The sequence below is a fragment of the Desmodus rotundus genome, chromosome 12, assembly GCF_022682495.2.
Source record: "Desmodus rotundus isolate HL8 chromosome 12, HLdesRot8A.1, whole genome shotgun sequence".
In the NCBI taxonomy this organism is placed as follows: domain Eukaryota; kingdom Metazoa; phylum Chordata; class Mammalia; order Chiroptera; family Phyllostomidae; genus Desmodus; species Desmodus rotundus.
The window spans coordinates 61,970,543-61,988,174 of NC_071398.1; the positions used below are offsets into that span (position 1 = coordinate 61,970,543).

At 58.8% G+C, this 17,632-nt stretch overlaps 1 protein-coding gene across 1 annotated transcript; it reads right to left on the reverse strand.

Annotated features, from left to right (window-relative positions):
* Positions 1-5,263: 5,263 nt before the first annotated feature.
* INKA2 (inka box actin regulator 2) lies at positions 5,264-17,386 on the reverse strand. Its single transcript, XM_024570064.3, has 2 exons — positions 17,206-17,386; positions 5,264-7,425 (listed from the first exon to the last, which is right to left on the reverse strand). Exons 1-2 carry the CDS (start codon positions 17,260-17,262, stop codon positions 6,580-6,582), a joined length of 903 nt encoding a protein of 300 aa, XP_024425832.2. The 5' UTR covers positions 17,263-17,386; the 3' UTR covers positions 5,264-6,579.
* Between the last annotated feature and the right edge of the window lie 246 nt (positions 17,387-17,632).

Below are 17,632 nucleotides of genomic sequence, written 5' to 3' on the forward strand. Positions count from 1 at the left end.
ACGGTACTTGATCCCTATGCTCCAGCAGGGTCCTTGAAGCCCAAGCCAGACGCTTTGGAGTTTGGGGGCCCTTGAATTCCCTTATTTTCTGGGATATAAATGGGCTTATCTGAACAGATGCCTAGAACCTCCGATCAGGGATCCTAACACCTGCCTGAGTCCATCTGGCCCAGGGCTCCCCGAGATCAAGAGCACGCTCCGAGGCTGTCCAGGGTAGGGCCGGAGGCTCTGAGGGGAGGCCGTTGGGGGAGAAGTTACCAGCCTTCGCGCCTTGGCTCAGGGGGCTGAGTCTATGCAGCAGTTTTAGTTGCTACACTTACCCTGTTTGGAAGAAACTTTCTAGTTTTTTTTTTTTTGTTCTGGGGTTTTTTTGGCTTTTAAAAATATATGCCTGACACCCTCCCATTTCCCACCACGTCCAAACAAGTGACTGTCCGCCCGGTGCCTCAGTAGCCCCTCAGCCCCCCGGAGACAATGCCTGGAGTGTGGCCAGCAGGGTGGCTGAGGTAGGCAAGGCGCTGAACACCCAACTTCCTTCCCCTCGCCCTGCCCTGGCCCTCCACACTCACAATGGGGGAGGAGAAGCTAGCAGACTCGGTGTCCCCAGTGGGGGTGGGGATCCCTGGCAACGCAGGGTAGGAAACTCTAGGGTAGAGCAAGTCTGGGGCCAGGGTTGTTGCCAGAAAGGACAGGGAGATGAGCCAGGTCAGGGGGACGGTATGAAGGGGGTGGGGTACAGTGTGAAGGGGGCGAGCAGGAAGGGCGAGAACTTGGCGGCTGCGGCAGCAGTGATGTCCTCGGAGGGTGGGAACTGGAGTCCACTTGGGAGTGGCAGACCCGGGTGACAAGTGCCTGTGATCACCTGAAGGGCCCTGGGTGGGAGGGGTGAGGACAGCCTGCATTGGACTGCAGTGGGGCTGGTGGAGAAGTCCCAGCAACAGGCCAGGGGCAGAGGGGCCAAACAGCCACTTGGAAAGGTGGGGCTGGGGACAGAGTGCTCCCGCTCTCTTGAAAGTGGCCTGGGCCGCACACAGCTCCCCTCCTGGGGAATGGACTGAAGAGTGGAATGGGAGGTGAGCCTCCGGAGGCCGCGGAGGAGGCCGGGGCTGCTGGTCTCCCCCACAGCAGGAGCCAGGTGCAGGCCGGGGCTCACTCTCAGGAGTGGTGGCCACACGGGCAGCCTGGGCTCAGGGCTGCAGACACGCAGACGTGGAGTGAGCAGGCACTGCCCTGGAGGTGCCCACAGTCTGGAGGGGTGGCTGGCAGGCACAGTGACTCACTGTGAGTCTGGTGGCGGGGTACAGGCCTACACAAGGCCTCCTGGGAGGGCTTCCAGGGGCGGGGGTGAGGTGAGAAGAAGCCTGACAGTCTGAGACTGGGGAAAAAAACCTAGAGGCATGCAAACCCAGACTGCGATACTTCACCAAGTAGCTCTTCTCCCTGTGGGGCAAGTCGGGGAGTGAGAAGTGCCCAGAAATACGGCTGAGCTCTACTCGGGCCTGGTTGGGCTGAGCTGGGCCTCCGGACACCCCAGGGAGACAGGTGAGTGAGGATGAAGTCACAGGATCTCAGACATTTCCTTCCCCTCCTGTGTCCCCCGCAGGCCCCAGGGGCACTTCCTTGCAGCTGCAGGCTCCAGCCTCCGGTCAGGGACAACAGATGAGGAAGGGGCTGCAGGCGGCCTGGGAGGAGGGGGAGTAACATGTGCAGAGCGGGAACGAGAAAACAAAACCCGATTCTTCCCTTGGATGGGGCCACCTTCCCCGCATAGCAGTGGCCCCAGAGACAGGGGCAGCCTCAGGCTGGGGGTGGGCAGCATCTGCTGTGCCAGTGGAGGAAACTGGGGGCGTCTCTCCAAGGGGAGGGGTAGACAGGACAGGTGGGCAGCCCAGAGCTGGGCATGGTGGGGAGAGGGCTAGGGCAGAGAGCACCAGGAGGTCATCTCCAGCGGTGAGTCCCGTATCCCTGGAACAGAGCAGGCACTCTCAGAGGGGCACCTCCCGATGGAGTGGCTTCTGTGGAGTGGAAGCCAGGGTGCGTGGCCTCAGTGGGCTCAGCCCTGGAGTCAGGGCTCCAGCTGCCTTCTCCGCCAGGGCCCAGGTGTGTCGGGGACCTTGGTGTGTAGGGGACCTTGGCGAGGCGGACTTCATTGTGCTGCCTTCTGTGCCCATGTGTTTGCACTAGAATCGGGGTGGATGTCTGGGCCTGGTGGGGTGGGTGGAGGGCTTAGTCGGGGCTGATTGAAGAGGACAGGGGGTCAAGTGCAGAGGGAATCTCAAGGAGGGGTTTCATCATCCTACTTGCTTTAATGATTGGCTGGAGCAGGCAAAAGAGGGGCAGCGGACACCTGATACTGCTGCGGAGGGCGTGGCTGCTGTCCAAGGTCCGGCCCGGGCCCTTTGGGGTTAGGGTTAGGGTTAGCCCAGGGTCTTCTAGGCCCTTCTAGCCCATCGCCCCCCTCTGGCAGCACCAGCCCGAGCCCTCACGGGATCAGAGTGGATTCCAGGACGATGGCCACAAGCCCCTGTAGGCCATTGGTCTCCAGGGTGACGGGTGATGGCTGGTGTGGAGAAAAGGAAGATGTGGGGCCTGGCAGAGCCCCCGCCACGAGGCCTTGGAGCAAGGGGCCTGACTTCGCAAAACCATCAGGACCTGGCTAGTCAGCCCTGGGCCACCCACGAGGGAGAGCTGGGGCGCTCCCCAGAGCTCGTCCTCAGGCAGAGGGGGTCCTCAAGCCCCATTTCTGAGCGCAGCCCATCTGCCACCCTCTCCATCCCCGCCCCCCACACACATCATCCTTCCATTGAAAACTGTCAGCTGGCAAACAGCAGCCCTCCTGGGTCATGTGTTCACCCTGCACAAAAACATGTCCACACCTATTGTCTTCCCTGATCCCGGCTACATCCTGTGAGGTAATAGGGCCGGTATACATTCTTTACAGAAGAGACCAAAGTTCAGAGAAAGCTTTTTTTTTCTTTTTTTAGCATTTTGCCCTGGGTCACGTGGTGAGAGCTGAAGTGACGGTCAGTTGGTCCAGTATGTTCTCAGAATATAGACAGCGTGCCGGCCCTCAGGGACACTTCTCCCCGTGCACCTCGCTGCAGCCCTGCAGTGGCGGGTTCCGCAGCAAAGGGAGCGAGGCTCCTGGAGGTCAGAGGTCGAGCAGCAAGCTCAGGCTCACACCATGGGGATGACAGGGGGGTGGCTCAAGTCCTGTCTGGCTGGCTCCGGATCCAGAGTTCATGCCAGGGTACTAGCAGAAAGATCTCCGGTGCCCCAGTGGGGATGACACCTGAGGACACAGGCTGTGCTTTTGTGGACAATGTTTCAATGACCTGGGAGCCCCTCCCCCACGGGCTCAGGGAGCAGGGAGGTGGGGTGGGGACCGGGCTGAGCCAGGTCTCTGTTCCTCCGGGCAAGTCCAGGTCCAGACCCCACCCCGAGGGGCAGCTGCAGGGAAGTTGCTTGAGGACGGAGGGGGCCCCAGGTGTGAAGGGTGGGTGAGGGAAAGGCAGGAGGGGACCAGACAGGCCCTGGCCATGCCCAGCAGGGCCTCTTCCAGCTTCTGCTTATGGGCAGGGGACATGGACAGGCACACATTCTGGCCACAGGGCCACAGAGAAGCAGGTGGGGTCCTGAGCAGATGCCTGAGCCAACCAGGGGACCCCTGTACCTGCCAGGGCAGCAAGCCAGGTTTGAGGCGGGGCCCTATGCCAGGGAAGGTATTAAATGAGCTTCCAGCTTATTTGCATGTACTAATTAACCATAAAATGAGCCCCAGGAGCAGCATTAAGCTGTCAATTTCTCGCTGCTTACTTCCACTAGCCACCTCCCCCCCAGTACAAACACAGCCCCCTACCCCTACACTCCCCTGCATGGCTCAGGCCTTGGGCATTCCCGTGGCCTCTTCCCTCAGCCTCAGTAAAATAGTGTCCATCACAGTGACGGCGACAGTTACGGCAGGAGCTGGGAGGGGGGTGCGAGGGGGTGACAAGGGAAAACTCGGGGGTGGGGTGAATGAATTGGCCATAAGCTTCCATTAGCAAAGCTTGACAAAGTGAGGAGGCAGCACATCCGCCCCGTTCAGGCCCCAGCAGGTGTCCCCACCTATGTCAGCCTTCCAAGCAGGTGTCCCCACCTATGTCAGCCTTCCTTTCATCGGCCATGCCCGGACCCTACGAGGAGGACAGGTCTTGGCGTGGTTGCCCTTGACTCGGCTTTGGAGCAGATGCGGACAGCCTGTGGGGTCCTGTGAGAAGCGCAAGACTGGACCCTTCAGGTCGGAACTGTTTTGATCCCAGCTCTGCCCCTGTGACCCCGGCCAAGTTGCTCCCCTCTGCTCCGCTGAGCCTCTCCCTGTGAAACGGAAGTAGCAGCAGCTGCTGCTGGAGTGCGGTGGGAAGGAAGGAAGAATACGAAGATGATGGTGCCCAACACCAGGTGGTGATGCCATAGCAAACGTCACTCTTGATGGTTTTGTTCTGGCCCAAGTTACACGGAGAAGGCCTTCCTTTCCCTTGAATCCTTTCTTTCCACTGGGCCTCCTTGAGTCTGGAACTGGGCCCTTCCATCACTCAGTTCTTAGTTCCTACTGCAATGCCAGCACTGGGAAGTGGTCGTGAAGCTTTGCTCAATTGGTCTGAACTGCTGTGACCAGACCACAGAACCAAGGAGTCACGGGTGAGCGGCCAGGAGGTGGCTTGGTTTCCTGTGGAGTCTTCCTGACTCGGAGCTGGTGCCTTCTTGAATAATTTGCTGGATGGCTTCTCCTCTCAGGCCTCAGGGAATCTGTAGGTGGAATCTTCACACTCACACTTTCCACGCACACACACACACACACACACACATACACACCGCCACCACAGCCTACAGGCCCCCACCCAGCATGGAAACGTCAGAGTTCTGGGGGCAGATACAGGGTGGGGAGAGCCGGGGAGGCTGTCTCAGAGCCAGACCAGCCCCTGCTTCGGATCCCGCTTCTTCCTGTTCTAAGGGGATGATGGTGATGATACCTTGGGCAGGGTCATGCTGAAGCTTGAAAGACATGTGCCTACTGCCTGGCAAATAGGGGGCTCCCCCCAAAAAAAAATTCGGGCCTGTTCCCCTTGTAGCTTCCACCACCTGAAACTACACACCTATCATTCGATTGTGTGGGAATGTGGGAGTGACCCTAACCACCCCCAGCTCGAGCTATGGAGCTGTTCACTCTAAGCCTCCCCGCATCCCCTCTCCCACCACACCGCCCCCCACCCGGGGCCCAGGATGCTGGAAGGGCCTCTCTTGTTATTTTTCTTCTCCAATTTGCTATGAATGCTCTGAGGGCAGGAAGGCAGCTTGCCTCTAATTGCAGCTGTCACCTCCCATCAGGCAGAGGACACCAGCGGGAGGGGCAGGGGGAAGAGAGAGGCTGCCCCTCCCAGGCTGCCACAGCCCAAACAGGGATCTGCATTGTCTGTTCCCAGCCTGCAGGCTTTCCTGGCCAGAGTAGGCGGGCTGGTGGTTTCCAGGGGGTGCCTGGGGTGGCATCACTCCTGGGCCACATGCCACCACCACCACCACCGTGGCTGCTGGAGCTGAGCCGAGGCTTGGGTCCCTGCCTTCCACCCATTCCCCTCTGCCCCCCAGGGCTGGCTCTGGGGCCGGTGAGAAGATGAGGCCCTAGACTGGGCCTGAGCAGAGTGAGGCCAGGTTTGGCGCTAGGAACTTGAAAATGAGTGTTTCTATCACCCTGGCATGCCTTGGCCTCAACACAGAATTTACACGTGTTGTGCCTGAGCCTGGGTGTTGGGGGGCAGTGTGTGTGGGACTGCAGGGCCCCGCTGTTGCTCTCAGTCCGTCCCAGAAGGGCACCCCCCGCCCAGTGTGTTCCTGGACAGATAGGCCTCACTGGGTAAGTGGGGAAAACACCTGCCTTACTTGCTCACTTAGAAAGGAGATAATGGATATGAAAAGGCTTTCTGATGCTTCAAGCTGCCACAAATACTCTTTCCTGTGACTTTGGAAAGATGGGGGGCTTCCCGCAGGATTCCTTGTACCTACGCTCCTTATTCAGCCATTTCTCAGGGTCCAGGGCCTGGCTGGAGTCTCAGAGGCAGCCAGCACAGCTGGGGTGGGGACTTGTCTCTCTGCACTCCCACTCCCAGGAGGGCCGGGGGGTCCCCAGCTATGCCTGGAGCAGTGCTTCGGCAAGGGGAGCAAACGGTTCTGGGGACAGGAGAGATGAGGTCTTTATTGGGGCCGCTCCGGGGAACTGAGGCCTGGATCCATAGAGAACGAGGTCCTCGGGGCAGTAAGAAATGTCGGAAGGGTTTCCTGGTCTCCCCTACACCTCTGCTGCCACCTCCAGCCCCAAAGTGAGCAACACACACACCCACATGTGGCCAGCCCCCCACCAGCCAGCAGGGCACAACCTCTCCAAACACAGGCTGCCTATTCTGCTCGGGACACGCCTGCCGCCTCTCCCTCCTTCCTGCGGAAGAGGCTTTTGGAAGCCTCTCCAGCTGCCGCCCTCCCACCGCCCAGGGGGCCCAGCGCTGGGCCCTGGCCCCATGGGCGCAGTCAGCTTTCTGTCCCTGGGACTCAGACCCAGACGGCGGTGTTAATGTCAAAGCCCGAGGGCGAGGCCTCCAGGGCCTTGGGGCAGCCCTTGGATGGGCTTTCTCCAAGCCTGGGCTCCACCGAGCCTGGAAAAGGGAAATGCCCGGAACCCTTGGAGTGGCTCCGCTTCTTGACCTTCTGCGAGCGTCCCGCTCTGGGCTCCGAGGCTGTGGGTGTCACCCAGCCTGGTTTCTCCTTCAGCAGCCTGTCCCGGTCAGGCCGCACGCTGCGCAGGAACTTCCTGAAGATGTTGGCTGTCAGGGTGAACCTGCGGCCCAGCTCCCGGGGCGGGCCCCTCTCTCCTTGGGGCTCTCCTGCCTCCTCAGGCTCACCCTTGTCCCCACCCTTCTCCAGTTCCGGCAAGTCCAGCCAGTTGCCCACCAGGTCTGCGAAAACGTTGTCACCCAACACCAGAGGCTGTCGATTCCGGCCCCGGGACATCAACGTGGAGGTCCAGTCGTCGTCGGGTCCCACCAGCTCTGGCCGCTGTGGCGCACAGCTCTGGGGCTCTGGCGGCTGTGTCCTGGGCCCAACAGCCAGCTCCCTGCCCCACACGCTCCTGTGGGGTGGACACCTGCTGCTGCCACCGTGAGGAGGTTGGCTGGAGGAAGAGAGGACAGCAGGCCTGGCAGGACTTCTGCCACCCTCCCATGGAGGGGACTCCGGCTGTGTCCTGGGGCTTTCGGAGCAACCTGGGGCAGGACCCGCCCCAGAGATCTGCAGCTGCTCCAGGGCCGTCTGCACCTGCAGGAGCTTCAGTTCCTGCAGCGCCCCCATCATGCAGTTCATCTGGTCCTGCAGGCCGTCGCCCACTTCCTTCATGGATATCTGCAGACAGAGTAGAGAGCCAGGACAGTGAGCCACGGGGGGCGTGGGAGATTCCCCGTCCCCAACATACACCTCCAGTGTCATTCCAGCCCACCCGTGACCCCTGTCCGGTCTCTACAACCTAGGGAGGGCGGGCCGGAGCCGAGGGAGGAGGACTTTGAACACTGGGACGGCCGCGTGGAGGAATAACTGTCAAGGCCTCCCACTGGCTAGGGCAGGCGCGGCCCACTCCGCAGGCGTGTGTACAGATGCACGTACAAAAATTAATCTGTATTTAACCTCCGACTACTCTGTGCGGGAGTGACTCGCCCTGCTCCCATTTCACAGATGAGGAAACGGGGCCCTTAAGTAACTTGGCTCGAGATGACACAGTGCGAGGCGAGGTGAGGTCTGTGCGAGGGCGCACTGAGTCATGGGGCGCACAGACGTCGTCATCCTTGTCTGCGCCCTCTTCCTCCAGCCTCCCTGAGATGACAACGATGACAGCAAGGACAAGGACACGCTCCTGTGCAATAGGAATGGTCCTGAGGACGCTACACACCCCATTTCCTTTCCTCTTCCCCTACCGCTGTCCTCACTTAACAAAGGAGTTAACCACGGCGGCGTGAGGTCGCCCTGCTCACAGGGTGGACTCGGTCAGAAGCCCCGGCACATCTCGCTCCAAACGTCTGGGCCCGACTACCCAGCCCTCTCTAGCTGGCGGCTGGCAGTGGTGGGCTGGCCTTGAAGCCCGCTCTGAGCCCCTGGGGGAAGCAGCCGGGAAGCGGACACCTCGCCCAGCTCTTTCCAGTCCTTCTCTCCCTCTAACACCTGTCCTCTCCCAGCTGCTCTTGGACTTGGCTCCAGGGCTCTTCCTGCCTTCTTGGCCCAATTGGTGCTGCTGCCTCAGCCAAAAGCAGAGATATTGGGGGCCAGTTCCCCAGGCCCTTTGTGGGTGTTTGAGGCCCGAGTCCCCGGCGCCAGCTGGAAGGGGCTGAGAGATGGGCTTGGGTGAGGGCCGAGCTTGGAGGCGGGGCAGGGGTGCTGCTTCTGATAACATTCAAGAGGCTCCTGCGCCCAGGCCCAAGCTGCCTGAGTCCCGCCAGCTCCCTCCCCAGATCTGCTCAGGTTACCACCAGCAAACCTCCTGTGTGGGGACCATCTGTTCCTTAAGCCCCCCAGAGACCCGTGGGGATCATCTTACCTCCCAGCCTTGTCCTAATGCTCAGAGCTAAGCCCAGAGGGTGGAAGGGTTGGAGGGACAGCATGAGGTCCCGCCCCGAAGGGCCACACTCTCATACTCCCAGGCTTCAGGGTCAACCCCTCCCCTGCCAACGCAGCCCTGGGGGGGGGGGGGGAGCTCCTGAGCCAGCCTCACAAAGAAGGACAGAGAAGGATTGACTGTCCCTGGGGGCACAGAGGCCTTTGCGAGTGGGGAGGGGCCACACTCCACACCTTCCCCAGACAGGGTAAGAAGTGGTGGTTCGTCCTGACAGCCCTGGGGTTTGCCCATTGTCTGGACAAGCACGTGCCACTCAAGTGGCCGTCCCAGCGGCAAGAGACACAGCCTCTGGGGTGGCTGCACTCACCCATGGCCCCTCACTCCTACCTCTTCGCCTCCGCCTCCCTGACCCCTTCCTCTGCCGCAGCTGGGGAGACCCAGAGCACAGTCAGAGGGGACGCTAAGCCCCAGCCACCTCCCCCCACACTCCTCTGACTTCCTACCCCTCCCTCCCCCGTACCACCTTCCTCCTCACCCCAACCTGGAACCACAAGGTCATTTTTGGCTTTCCTGCCCAGCCGCCCAGTCCCTGTCCTCCCATTCTCACACCTGCCTTTCCAGCCCCTGAAATGCAGAAGCCTCCCGGCCACCAGACAGATCTAACCCACCCACCCCTCCGCATCGGATCCCTACCCCCAGGTACTACCCACACTCCTGTCAGACCTCTTCTGTGACACCCTGTGTCCCGCTCCCCCTGTCCCACCCGCCCCCGCTCCTCTGGGTGTTTAAATGCTCCGTCACTCAGGCAACGCTTACTGAGCATCTAACTGACAGGCAGAGATTTGTCGTGTCCACCCAGAACCTTGCTAGCACCTTGCACTTGCTGCATACCCATAAAACATATATTGAGTACCACTGAATACCCCAAATAACACCCCCCCACCAGACTGCTTGCTGCCCTCGGACAGCGCCTCCCCACACAGGGAGGCTGAGTCAGGGACACGTCCCAGGGCTTCATTTCACCAAGGCACGAGGAGTCTGGGCTTGCAGGCTTCCTTCCAGAAGGCTGCACGCCATCCGGGTTGGAGGCAGTGGGAGGAGTGACGTGACCCCATTCAATCTCCTCCAGCATGGAAAAACGCTGCAGAAATAACGCTGACATTTGGTGCCGTTTTCCAGTGAGAACGCGTGTGTGGGCATGTATGAATTCAGGGCTGCCCATAAAACAGAGGCCCCATTTAGGTAAAGAGGAGCTGAAGTGACACCCACATGGAAAATGATGTTCTGCCTCGGGGAAGATCTTGGAAGAGGGTTCGAATCCCAGCTCCACCAGGTAATAGCTGTGTGATCTCAGCAGGTGATTTAAATTTCATTTTCCAATTTCTCCATTCTTCAAAATGGGACTAAGACTTCCTTCCTCGTACAACTTTGGAGGGATCAGGTGAGGGGGTACGTGATCGTGAATTGGGGCTGCTTTCTTAAGACCTCCTGAGAACTTCCAGAACATCTCTTCCTCAGTGAACCTTAAGGCATAGTAATGATTGGACTCCATTCACCCACCTGGTCTGATCAAGGAGAAACACATCTCTCTCTCACCCTGTAGCTCTGCTCCCACCCCCACCCCACACAGCGGAAGCGGGGGTATGGAAGGGGCAGCTTTGGCAACCTCCTGCCCATCGCCAGCCCGCCAGTGGGGAGAAGGGAAGAAGGAAGCCTGAGTGTGGGAACGGAGGCAGGAGCATCAGCTGGGTCCCCGCTGGGAGGCAGCTGCCTTTTCCAGCCTTGAGGGGGATGATGTCACCCCAGAAGAAAGAGCCAGGGGCAAGCTGCTGTCTTGTCCAGAGCGTGGGACCTTCTCAGATCCCAGGGTTTCTCCTGCCTCAAGAACCAAAAAGGGAGCAGAGACAGACAGCAGTGTGGGGTGGGGCAAGGGAGGAGACCCGGGGAGGGAAATCGGCGGCACTAAATCCCAATCCGTCCCTCTCTGGCCTCCCAGGGGCTCAGGCCCTTGCTCAGGACAGGGACCAAATCATGTGATTTGGGCTGAGAGGGACTCAGGCTGAGTAGGAATAGCTCTAACAGCCTCCTCCATCTTCCCCTACTCTGGACAACTCTCTTTTGTATCCCAGAGATGATGGTGGGAAGACTTTCTGCAAAGGCCACAGAAGGTCTCCCCACGCTCCTCACAGCCACCCACTCACCCCACGTCCATCTTCTGCCGCCAGCCCCTCCTGAGCCTCCAAACGTTTGGTTCTAAAACTTATCCTCACATCAAACTTCAGTCTCTCTTGCTGCAGCTGAAACCAGCCCAGACTCCCTCCCTGTGTTAGAGGCGGACACCACTGGGCACCCTCTGGGGTCTGCAAGGAGCCACGTGCTGAGGTCTGACCCCTGGCCTGGGGCCAGCTGACCATCTGAACCACGTAATGCTCGGTGGACTCACCAACATTTTGTGGTTTGGGTTCTGAGTCTGAAAAATGATAACCCGTCCCGTGGGGGTGGTAGCACTGGCTCTGCCCTCTCCACGGCCAGATCTGACCCCACAGCTACTCTGGAGCTGGCGGTGGCGAGGCCAGAGTCACCCTCTTGGAGGATTCGGAACTCCCAGCTGAGAGGTTCCGTTTCTTCCCAACCATTCTTCCTGAGGCTTCCCTTGTGATTTTCACATCTACATACGGCCTAGTCTCTTACTTAATATTTTATTTAAATCTACTGTTTATATCAGTGTGTTTATATAGAAACTCGCTGAAGTGCATGTCACTTGCCAGAAGCAGATGGCAGCTCTCTGAAGCTAGCTTTGCATCTGAGCACCAGCCGGTGTCTTCCGAGCGCCCCCAGCGGAGACACGGCGCATTTGTGGGTGGCCGGGACCCCACGCCTGGCCCTTACTCAAGGCCAGCAGGCTTTCCATGTCATCAGCATCCCTGACTTCTCAGGCTCGTGGGGTTGCTGTGAAAAGAAACCAGGACGGCCAGTGGGACGTGCAAAGTCACCATCGTGCAGAGAGAAGAACACGAAGTCTTGGAGGGACTCCAAGACCCAACTCAGTTCGTTTCCACCGAAGGTGTCTCTTCACTGAATCCTCTGAGGAGGGAAGAGGGACTGGCTGCTCGGGTATGAAGGGGACGATGCAGCTGGGAAGGGACAACCCCAGCATCCTGGACCTCCAGGCCTGAGCCCTCGAGGGGGTGGGGTGGGGTCAGCTGTCCACGGGCAGCACCCTGCCCCCCATACTGGCTGGGCCCACTGTGGCGTGGGAGGAGTGGGGGACGGGAAAGTTACACCAGCATCCTCAGCACCTTCCCCAGCCCTCTCCTAGGCCCCCGACGGGTCCCACAGCTGTGCCCTCTGTCCACCCATCACTCGCCCTCCCCCAGCGCAGCCGGAACCCTCTGCCACAGGCTCCAGCTTTGCCCGTGGGCCTGGCAGGGTGCCTGCCTCGCCCCCCCCCCTCATTACTCACCAAGCTCCCCACACTGTTCCTTTCAGCCCCTCTGGAAGCTAGGAGGAGGTTCAGGGCCGGAAATGGGAAAAAGCCTGCTTTTGCCAAGTAGCCCATTCTCCAGCCCAGTGAATGGGGACCTTCACAGGCCCCCGCTCTTGGCTGGAACACTCCACAGGAAGGTAAAGTAGAAAGTTTGCCAAGAGCCAGAGAGGGAGGACGGGAAAGAAAGGAGGAAGTTTGCAATGGATGAGCCCACTCTCCCAACTGAACCATCTCGTGGGGGCCACGTGCTCCGGCAAGAGGCAGGCAGACAGAGAGGGGTGCCCAGTCTTGCCCCCTCAGCAGTCTCTCCGCCTCACCAAGCCCTTCTCCCTGACCAGCTTCGGCTCCTGTCCATGGCAAGTTCCCTGAGCATCTAAGGGACCTCAAGAAGTTGTTACCTCCCTTTTCTCCTTACTGCAGGCCTTCATGCTCTCCTGTGTGGGCTCTTCTACTAGCCCGCTAACTCACCCTTCTGCCTCAATTCCCTTCCTTCCCATGTCCAGCCCATACCACGCCCTAGATCATCCTGCCCTATATGCACATTGAAAAGGCCACGATCTTTAGCATGGCATTCGAGGCCCCGTAATCTGCTCTCAGCAACTCTCTCAGCCCCGTTTTCCACTGTTTCTCTGCACATACCCGACATCCTACCCAAACTCAAGTGAGTCTCCAAACACGTCCACTAGATGGTCTTCGAACATCCTCATTACTTGCATCTCTGGGCCCATAGTTGCATTATCTGCCTGGAAATACGTTTTTCTCCTGCTCATGTCCCTATTTATCCCTCAAGGTCTAGCTCAAATGCCACCTGTTCCACAAAGTTTTCCCTTTTCCCCCAGCCAGAGTTCATCTCTGCCGTCTCAGAGCCTGGAACCGTGCCCCTCACGCACCCGATCCCTCTGTTTTAGAGGTTTGCATGCGTCCCCTGGCTCAGAGTGAGCTCTGCGCTCAGACTGGCTGGTATGAATCCCAACTCTGCCACTTCCCAGCTCTGTGACCGTGGCCAAGCCTCTTCATCCCCAACTCCCTGGTCTCCGTTATCAAACAGGAATGATCAAAGTACAAGTATTCTTAGTGTTGCTTTAGCCATGAGATGCCGTGACACATTCTATGCCGGTCATATCAAAAATGTTAATATTGATAAATGTTATTATCTCTCTTAGTAAACTGGAGGCAGGATCTGTGTCTGTTTATATTTATAACTACAGCACTAGTGCTTGGTAAAGCACATTAAACTTAGGATGAACTCAGTACCTGGGTTCTGTGAATGAATAACCCGTATGCTCCATTGTCATCGGTCCACCATCAGGAGTTTATCATGTACCTACCACACACCAGGCACTGTGCTCCATGCTAATGACATACAGTTGGAGAGGCACTTTACCAAAATTGTCGTTTAATCTTCTCAGGAGCTGTATAAAGTCAGTATTCATAAAACCCCATTTTACAGGTGAGAAAATTAAGGCACACAGAGGTTAAGTCATCTGCCAGGGTCACACAGAGCCAGGATTTGAGTTTGGGCCACAGCTCTCCCCACTGACCAGCCCGCTTGGTCCCATCCAAGCTTCTCTTCGCCCCAGCTCTGAAGTAAACATCAAGGGGAACTGTGTCGTGAGATCCTTTGCAAAAGTTTTTTCTGCCTCAATAAATTCGCTCTTCGGCCACCAAGAGCTCGAGTCTGTTCCTGCTGTACCTCCTCTATCACCGTCTTTTCTCCTCCTCACTCTGCCTTTAGGCCCTGGCCCTCCTCCAGACACCAGGACCCCCTGAGAGGGTGGCCACCAGCCGCTAGATTATTGCCTTCTAGGAACACCACACTGTCCTAGGATGACCTTCCCCGGCTTGAGAGAAGTCCCATGCCTCAGCTGGGATGGACCTTCCAAGAGCTGGCCTCTGTCAACCTCCTCCTCCTCCAGGGAGCCTTCCCAGCCTGCAGTACTCCATGAGCCCTCATCACTCAGCCTTCATGCACTTTGCTCTACACTGAGCTGAACACAGGAGGAGTGCCCTGTGAGCATCTTACATCTGCTTCCTCCGTGTGCTCTGTCTACCCCTTTGTTAGAAGCCCTCGAGGGAGCAGTGTGTAAGGAACAGCTGGTTCCAAGGCCTTGTGTTCCAGGCAGGGCCCCTCTTTGGCAGCTGGAAGCTGGGAGAGATGTGTTCCCTGCTGAGCAGTTGCAGCCCCCAAGCCCCTCGTCCTAAAGAAGTGTGTCAGCTGCTGCTACTCTCTTGCCACATTTCATCCCTGAAACCTGATCCCAGTCCCCTTCGGGGCAGGGCCAAAGGGCCGGTTCTCTAGAACTGAGCCAGGATCCCCAAACCCGCAGCCACCCCAACAGCCCATTGCTCACTCATTGCAGTGCAAATATTCCGCTTCAAGAAATTGGGAAATTCTGCTACTTTGGTTTTCAGAAACAGAGTCTCCTTGTCTAGATTTTCTGGGCCAAGGACAGGGCCAGCCAGGACGCAGGAGGGGAGCGCAGAACACCCTCGACAGAGACCAGTTCACAGCCTGTTAATGTTCCCCTTTCTGGGAGTTCCAGCCACAGTGTCTGCAGGACGCATGCTTCTGGGGAGGAATTTAGTGGAATAATGTTGAGCTTGACTGGCATTCCACAAGTGCCTTTCCTAGTGCACGCTGCAAAGCCAGTCCTCTTGGGTGGCGGGTAAGATTCTGGCTGGGACACACACATACACGCACGCACATACCCTCAAACTCTTGACACGGACTGACTGTGTGCCTTTCCCTCCCCACTGCAGACCTGAGGGATAAACAAGCCAACATTTTCCTAGCTCAGCCTCAACCAACCTGCACTGACTTCAGTCCCTTACAGAAGCCAAGGGCTGAGCCTGGGCTAACTCTGCTCTCTCCTTCACTTCCACTGAGGAAACTGAGGCACTGAGCTTTGGCTCAGTGAACTAAGCACTGGGCTGTGTTGGGGAGTGAACAAGCCTCTCATAGCTCTGCCTGTCACTCTGCTTGCTGTCTCCTTTCTGGGCAACTGGCACAGGGGAGGGGGTGGAGCCCCATGGGGGGTGGGGGTGGGGGTGGGGAGGGTGCAGAGCTCTCCCATCTGAGTGTCATTCTGGGCCCCAGGCCAGGCATTTGGCTTCCTCTCCAAGAGAGTCAAAGGCTGAAGCTGCTCAGACAAAGGGTCGAATGAAAGCTAAGGGGGAGCTGGGTGACTTCAGCCTCTCCCCTTCCTCTTCCTGGGGACTGGGGCTCCAGCCCGTGGCTGGAGAAGGTGCAAATCAAGACCTGGAGCTCAGCTCAGTGCAGATTCCTATTTGCCTTTTTTATTCTCCTGGCACCCACAGACTCTGTCTTCCTCCCCTCACCACCTCCCACCTAGGGTGCTGTAAAAAATGCAAATCAGTAGGATTTTAAAATTCAAGCCCATGCCAGGAACACCCACAAACCCTCTATTAAGGCAGATCCTGAGGTGGGTGGTGTGGTCCCAGATTCCAAGCATAAAAAGAGGATTTGGTTAGATTCTTTTCTCCGCATGGGCCTTGGACTTCAGACATTATCTATGCTGACCTTGACCTTTCTTTCTGCTATTGGACAAACGCATGGGAGAGGTCAGAACTGTGTTTGTGTGGCCTGGGCCAGCCATTCCACACTGACATGGGAAGCATGGGAAAACTAGTTTGGGAGGGGACATGATGGAGACTCTTCTGTCCCTCACCACAGAAGCATTTCCCATCTGTCACCACAAACAAGGGCATCAGGAGGAAGCACCAGAGAGAGAAGTGACCATTGACCCGACAAGGCAGGCCCTGCAACGGGACAGACAGGAAGAATGCCTGGTCCACTTGCCCAGGAAGCATGGCAGAGAACACCTGCACCCCCAGCTCCCACCCCCACCCCCAGAGCTGGCCTCTGACCCAGCGGGAAGGGTGTGGAGTTAGCAGGCAGGAGGGGCAGAGGCTGTCAGGGGATCTGGAGAGCCAGGGGCTGGCTCTTTCTGGTCCAGGTCTGTCGTTGAGAGCCTGGATGCGCCTGGCTCTGAAAAGTAACAAGAGGAGGGGAGAAAAAGTGAGGCTGAGAAGAGGTCGACTCCAAGTGACACAAACTAAAAGGGACAAAAGAGGCCGAGGCGAAGGCACAAGAGAGGCCCAGGCGGACAGTCCGGTTGAATTCTGGTGGTTGAAGGAACAGGGTAGCAGGTTGGGGTGGAGCGATATGAAATCAGTGAGAATCAACCAGAGTTTTAGCAGGCACCGGTCCCCTACCTGGGCTTCCCCCTCCTCCACTGAGCTACTTCTAGACCCAGCCCCTGCACCCACCCACGCCCCCGCACGCTTCCTCCGCATGCCCCAAGCCCAGACCTGACATCTGGCTGAGCCTCTGCAGCTCCCGCTTGGGATCTGCCAGGCGGGCCCCTCCTCCCCCCGCCGGGGTCCTCCCTCGCCATTCCAGCTGCCAGCCCCCTCCCTGCTGGCAGACAAGTCCGGGCAGACAGCCGGCCCAGCGGGCCCCGCAGCGACGGCAGCTCTGCCAACCCCGGCAGAGTTGGGGGCCCCAGGCGGTGCCAGCTCCCCTCGAGCGACCAGTCCCCGGCTACCTGCTGCCCCGGGCAGGGTTCTGCCCGGCATACCCTCCCCAGCGCCCCGCCCGCCCCACGAACCCCAAATCGCCCAGAGCCGCCCCAGCTCGTTCTTTTCTCTTTCCCTGTGTCTATGAGTTTATTTTCTCTTTGCTTAATTACTTCACATTTTTCATCCAGTCCCCCAACCGCGTTCCCCTCTTTCTGTGCGGGTGCCTCGGTCCCACTCCGTCCGCGTGTCCGTCCGTCTTGGTGTGCACCCTCTTTTCTCCCTAAGGTTCCCTGGGCACCTTTCCGTCTGGGTTTGGTTAGCTCGGCCCCTGTCACTAGTTCGTGTGGCCTCACTCTCACACAATCTTTGCTCCAAGTTTCCTTGTGGCCCTTTACGCTCGGGACAGGCCTTGCTGTCTGCCTGCCGGTGCGCGTCCCCTCCCCCTCTCCCTGGCCAGCTTCCTCCCGCGTGCGTCCCGGCTCCCGGGGTCCGGCGGGGCCAGGTACAGATCCCGGGGAGCAGCCCGCCCTGGCACCCGCTCCTCTCTTACCAGCTCCTGTTTGAGGCGGCGCAAATAGCAGTCCATTTCCCCGCTCTTCTTTTTCATGCGCCCATTTGCCGGGCTCGGCTCCACCACAGAGTCCCGGGTGGGAACACCAGTCCCACTGAAGCCGCGAGTTCCGCGGGCTGCTGGACCCTGAGATCCGCGCCTTTCGCAGCTCGGAGCCGAGCCTGCTAGACTTCTGCAGCTTTCCCTGCTGCTGGCGGCGTGCGGCTCGCTCGGGGGGCGGAGGGAGGAGAGGGCCAGCCTATGAGCGTGCAGCGGGGATGCCTTCAGCCAATCAGAAGAGCGCACGGGGGGGCGCGGGCTGGGCACCCACTAGTGGACCCCGCCTTGGGGGTGTGCGCCGGGCAGGGACCGCTGCTTGTGGGGGCCTGGCTGGGGGACACCTGGTCCCGGCCCGCACGGTAGGGGG